At 38.5% G+C, this 6,071-nt stretch overlaps 1 protein-coding gene across 1 annotated transcript; it reads left to right on the top strand.

Moving 5' to 3' along the window:
• The first annotated feature begins 1,874 nt into the window (after positions 1 to 1,874).
• On the top strand, positions 1,875 to 5,114 carry LOC128037043 (uncharacterized). Its single transcript, XM_052627323.1, has 4 exons — positions 1,875 to 2,823; positions 3,482 to 3,925; positions 4,206 to 4,571; positions 5,107 to 5,114. The coding sequence occupies exons 1-4, from the start codon at positions 1,875 to 1,877 to the stop codon at positions 5,112 to 5,114; spliced, it is 1,767 nt and encodes a 588-aa protein (XP_052483283.1).
• The last annotated feature ends 957 nt before the right edge of the window (positions 5,115 to 6,071 follow it).

The raw sequence follows: 6,071 nt of genomic DNA, 5'->3' as shown, positions 1-6,071 counted from the left end.
TATCTCCCTAAGGTTGCAGTGGAGCGATTGAATTCGATAATCCTATCTCCCTAATTTGTAGTGAACAGATTAAAGTAATAGATCTTATCTCTCCAAGTTGCGAGAAAGCAGATCGCATCAAGTCTTCTTGACTAAAGATAGCAAATTTTGTTCTTTTAAAGTTGCAATTACAATCCTGCTCCCCCGACGCTATGGTGGAGTGGATCAAGCACCAATTCTTACACCTCTCAAGATACAAGAGGATGGAAAGAGGCTACTTGAAGAAGAGCACCAAGATCCCGCAGGCTGTGCAAATTTGACCTTATTAAAGTCTTTGCTCCATTCCCGTTACACGATAATGAGCAAAGAGGGGCAGCTGTAATAGGCCCAATTTGCCCGGCCTGTAATAAAAATATGTATAAACCAAACAGAAATTATAACAGTCCAAAAGTAGTCCAGATTACAAATCAAAATAAATTAAACCCAATTACAATAGGGCCCAATGACCCAATCAGTTTCTACAAACCCTAGAGACCAAAACCCTAAGCTTTCAGCCACCGTTGCCCACACGTGTGCCTCCTTCTCCCCATGCCTCCACAGCACAAGCGCCGTACACGCGTCTTTGTACAACACTTGCAACAATGCAACAAACACCTACAACGTAAAAGCAACAGAAAATGCAACAAACGCAAAAGGAGAATAGCAGAGAAAAATAGCACGAATTTAGAAAAATTACCAGAATTTCTATTTTATTTCGCTATATAAAGCCGTTTAATTTGTAAAGGATCTTTTTCCTTTTTCTTACGCATATTCAATACAAAAAAAAGAGATTGAAATACAAAAGAAAGGAAAGAAATCAAAAGTTTTAGGTAAATTTGAAAGTTTGTTTTAGTTTTTCCCTTTTTATTTTCTTTTTTCCTCCGATTTGTTCTTCATTTTCATATACACACGAAAAAAGAGAAAGGAGGGGATCTTACCAGAAGCGCACCATCGGGGATCCGCTCGCCCGTCTCAAATCGAGTCGGAGGGGTCCTCGAGGTCGTGGCGCCAGAAAGAAGGAAAGGTTAATCTTACCTTTACAAGCGCGCCGACGGAGCCCTCGTCCACTTCGCCCAAATCGGAGTTTGGATGGGGGGCTTTTTTTTCTGATGCGGCCTAGGAAGAAATGTTTAAGGTTTCTTAGGTTTTTTTTATTTAATGCTAATTCTTGAAACGGTGTCATTTAGACCCTGTTTCAATGGTTTAAAACGGTGCCGTTTAAGGGCCTTTGACCCGCGCGGTGACCCGACCTGAGGGAAGGATCCGGGCGCTTTGGGTCTAATGGGATATTTCTGATGCGGGTCCTTCCGCTTTGTCGTTCGTTTTCAATTCGGCCCTTCTGCCCTTTGTTTTCCATTTTCTAATTTGACCCCGTGGGTTTTGCGATTGTTTCGCTTTGGTCCTGGTGAAATGATGCACTTTAGGGCCGGGAATATTTCCCATTCAGTCCCTTTCTTCTGAAGCACATCCCAATTCAGTCCCGAACCACCCTCTTTCTTTATTTGCGATTTAAACCCCAAATTTTGGTCCCGATTTCAATTTTGTCCTATTTCATTTAATTAATTTATTATTCTTTATTTTTTAAAATTATTATTAATTAATTTATTTGTTATTATTTTAAAAAGCTCTTCTTTTATTATTATGCATTTTAACTTTTACATATATTATTTATTTATTTTAAATGTTTCACCTAATATTTATTAAAATTTTTATTTACATTATTTGTTTTAAACTTGATGCGTGCAAACATAGTTGAGGACCGTGAGACGACTATGGCTCGGTTTTTTAACAGTTTAAATTCGAAATAGCAAACATTGTTGAAATGCAACATTATGTTGAGTTGGATGACATGGCATATGGCGATCAAAATTGAGCGACAACAACGTAGAAAAGCTTCTACTCGAGGTAATACTCCATTTAAATCTTTTTCGAATCCTTTATACACCCCTAACAATGCCAGGAAACAAGCACCACAACCGCCATTACGGATTCGAGAGCCAGGCGAATCCAGCAAACCAAAGCCTCCCATTACTGATAATGGACGTGGCAAACAACCAATGGTGGCACCAGAACGATCAAGAGATATTCAGTGCTTTAAGTGCCTTGGTAGAGGACATGTTGCTAGCCAGTGTCCTAATCGGAGGGTTATGTTGATGCGAGAAGATGGAGAGATCGAGTCAGATTCTGAGGAAGATGTACATGAACTCCCGACTAAAGAAGATGAAGAGAATAACCTAGAAGTTGCTGAATCTGGTCAAGTTATGGAGATCATGGTTGTCAAACATAGTTTGAATGTACAACAGGTGCAAGACGAGCAACAACGTGAGACTATCTTTCACACACGATGCAAGATTCAAGATAAGGTATGTGTTGTGATTATTGATAGCGGTAGTTGTACTAATGTTGCTAGTTCAGTGATGGTTGACAGATTAGGTCTTAAGACGACAAAGCATCCGAATCCATACAAGTTGCAATGGTTGAATGACGGTGGAGAACTTAAAGTGACGAAACAAGTGGTTGTACCATTTTCAATTGGAAACTACAAGGACGAGGTCCTTTGTGATGTTGTGTCGATGGATGCTACTCACCTTCTTTTGGGGCGCCCTTGGCAGTATGACAAGAGGGCAATGCATGATGGTTTTACAAATCGATACTCTTTTATGCATGCAGGTAAGAAGATTACTTTGGCTCCTTTGACACCGAGTCAAGTAATTGAAGATCAAACAAGCTTGAAAAAGAGTAAGGAAGTTGCAAAGGAGAAGAAAAAGATGAGCGTATATGCAAGCAGTCGAGAAATCAGGAAATGTCTTTCCTTTCACCAATCCTTGTTTATTTTAATATTTAAAGATCATTATTTATTGGCTGAGTTCCCTGCTGATTTGCCCGCATCGATTGTGTCCCTTTGCAAGAGTTTGAGGATGTGTTTCAAAGAAACATCAAGGATTACCACCTCTTCGTGGCATTGAGCACCGATTGATTTCATTCCGGTGCTACCATTCCAAATCGACCACTTATCGTACTAACCTCAAGAGACGAAAGAGCTTCAAAGGCAAGTTGCGAAATTGATGGACAAGGGTTATATTCGAGAAAGTCCGAGTCCATGTGCTGTTCCGTGTTGTTAGTACCAAGAAAGATGGGTCTTGGAGGATGTGCGAGATTGTAGAGTGTGAATCAAATTACAATTAAGTATCGTCATCCTATTCCTAGACTTGATGACATGTTGACGAGCTTTACGGAGCCGTCATCTTCTCCAAAATTGACTTGAAGAGTGGATATCATCAGATTCGCATGCGAGAAGGCTATTTAATGGAAGATGCCTTCAAAACAAAGCTAGGTTTGTATGAATGGTTAGTGATGCCTTTTGGTTTAAGTAATGCACCTAGTACTTTTATGCGACTAATGAATCATGTTCTGCGATCTTTTATTGGAAAGTTTTGTGTTGTGTACTTTGATGACATTTTAGTTTATAGCAAGACTTTGCAGGATCACGTAGAACATCTGAGAGCTGTATTGCAGACTTTGAGAGAAGAAAGATTGTATGGTAACGTAGAGAAATGTGTGTTTTGTACTGACAGACTTACATTTCTTGGTTACATTGTGAGTGCACAGGGTGTTGAAGTTGATCATGAGAAAATAAAGGCAATTCAGAATGGCCACGAATCGACATCGATTACTCGTAATAGATCATTTCATGGTTTAGCTAGTTTTTATCGACGGTTTGTTCCTAACTTCAGTTCTATTACCGCACCCTTAACCGGAATTATTAAGAAGAATTCCAGCTTCTTGTGGGGAAAAGAACAAGAAGATGCCTTTCTAAAAATTAAGGATTGTTTGACAAAAGCACCAGTGTTAGCCTTACCTGACTTTGATAAAACTTTTGAAATTGAATGTGATGCTTCTGGAGTTGGTATAGGCGCAGCTTCTATACAGAAAAAAGAGGCCCGCTGCATATTTTAGCGAGAAACCGAGTGGAGCAACATTGAATTATCCGGTTTATGATAAAGAGATGTATGCAATCGATTCGGGCATTGGAGACATGGCAAGATTACTTGTTGCCTAAGGAGTTTGTGATCCACATCGACCACGAGGCTTTACGATATATCACAGTCATCATAAATTGAACAAACAACATGCTAAATGGGTTGAATTCTTAGAATATTTTCCTTATGTCATTCGATACAAAAAAGGGAAAGATAATGTCGTTGCTGATGCATTATCACGCAGATATGTACTATTGAGTTATCTTGATTCACATTTGATTGGATTTGCATATATTCGAGAGTTATACTCTGATGATCATGATTTTTGTGATAAGTATAATGCTTGTGAGAAAGGTGCAGATGGAAAATTCTACAGGCATGATGGATATCTTTTCAAAGAAAATAGGATATGCATTCCACAGGGTTCAATGCGTGATATACTGATCCGTGAAGCACATGAAGGTGGATTGATGGGTCATTTTAGGGTCACTAAAACGTTACACACCTTAAAAGAGCATCTTTTCTGGCCTAAGATGCGCCGGACGTTGAACGCCATCGTGAACGCTGTGACATGTAAGAAAGCAAAATCAAGGTTTCACCACATGGTATGTACTTACCTTTACCTATTCCTAATCCCTCAGGATACGACCACGCCTCGGGCACACTTTTGGACCAGCTCGTAAGCATTGTTTGCAAATCCATGCGAGCTGAATTAGTTCATTTTCTTCTCGGTGAGCTCTGCTTAGCTCATTTCCACTCACTTGAGCTCAAGTCACTCATTCGAGATCAATTCAGCTCAATTTTAACCCAATGAGCTTATTTTTAGCTTTCTTTAGTTTGCATTTATTTTGCTAAAATAAACCATTTAATTTATCTTTAGTTGAATTAGTTGTTTATTTTAAGTTAATTGATTTGTTAAAATCTGGACAAATAATTAATTAAGTGTTTTAATTATATCTAAATTAAATACTTAATTAATTATGATGTTTTAAATATGTCTGAATTTGTTAATATGTATGGTCAATTTAATGTGCAAATTATTGAGTTCATATGCTGCTAATTTAATGTGTCTGAAATGCATTTAACTTGTTGATGTTATTTGCTGCAGGTTCATGAACGGATTGGTGCAATGTATGGGAGTGTGCATGCACAATTGAGGTTCAATGGATGGCATTTAAATTAGCACATGCATTTGGGACGTTCATGCAAGAGGGAGTTGCTGAAAGTTCATGTATTTGAAGATTCATGGATCATATTTATGGGGGAAAGTACATGGGACGTTTCATGCATGATTCATGCATTTTCAAGATGACTGCTCAAGTATTTTAGGCACATTAATGCCTCATTCAGCCAAGGGAGATGTAGGATCATTAAAGGGCTGCACATTCATGGAATTATGGAGATTCTTCAAGGCTAAGGACGCATGAATGCATCTAGTGAAGCAACATGATGATTCGGTCAATCCATGCATCATCTCAAACATGAACCGGATTTTTAATTCTTCATTCATGCACATTCAGCAAATTAATTATTTCTTTCTAGAAATTTCTAGCATATTCATGGCTGAATTCTTAGCCATTAAGTTGCCCATTCGGCTAGCTTAGTCTTTGCCTATAAATAGCTTACTTGTTTATTGTAAAGGTTACGAATTTGATTATTGAAAACTTGATTGAGAGGTATCCTCCTATCCTATTTCAGACGAGTCTCGCTCGACTTATCTAGCTCGCTAGTGGCGCCAACCCGACTCCTTGAACTTATCACCATTCGTGTGTGGCGTGCCCCCACCTTTTTTATACCTTTGGTTCTTACCTCAATATAGGTAACGGGTCAAGGTCCATCTTCGACTATCCATGAAATTCACCTTAACCAACATAAGTCCCGGGGCAATACTTCATATAGTATTGAATTGTTCTTCAGCTTGAGTTCACTTTACCATCTCCATTTTAACTTTAAAATTATAAACTTTATTTTTCTTGTAAAACCCGAACCTAACATCAATCATCAAACTTCACCTATCCTTTGAACCCTTTTTCCAACTTCCGCTTAAAGTTAATCAAAATCCATTTTTCTCAC

This window comes from Gossypium raimondii, unplaced genomic scaffold (assembly GCF_025698545.1).
Source record: "Gossypium raimondii isolate GPD5lz unplaced genomic scaffold, ASM2569854v1 Contig00186, whole genome shotgun sequence".
Classification (NCBI taxonomy): domain Eukaryota; kingdom Viridiplantae; phylum Streptophyta; class Magnoliopsida; order Malvales; family Malvaceae; genus Gossypium; species Gossypium raimondii.
The sequence above is the reverse complement of the archived record's forward strand: the minus strand, read 5'-3'. Positions and strand labels throughout refer to the sequence as shown.

Excerpts from the sequence above, each read along its gene's own strand:
- LOC128037043 (XM_052627323.1), top strand. The coding sequence starts at position 1,875 with ATGGCGATCAAAATTGAGCGACAACAACGTAGAAAAGCTTCTACTCGA. Across the intron at positions 2,824-3,481 it reads CAGTCGAGAAATCAGGAAAT|TTTATAGCAAGACTTTGCAG; the intron begins GTCTTTCCTTTC and ends ATGACATTTTAG. Across the intron at positions 3,926-4,205 it reads ATGTGATGCTTCTGGAGTTG|GGAAAGATAATGTCGTTGCT; the intron begins GTATAGGCGCAG and ends GATACAAAAAAG.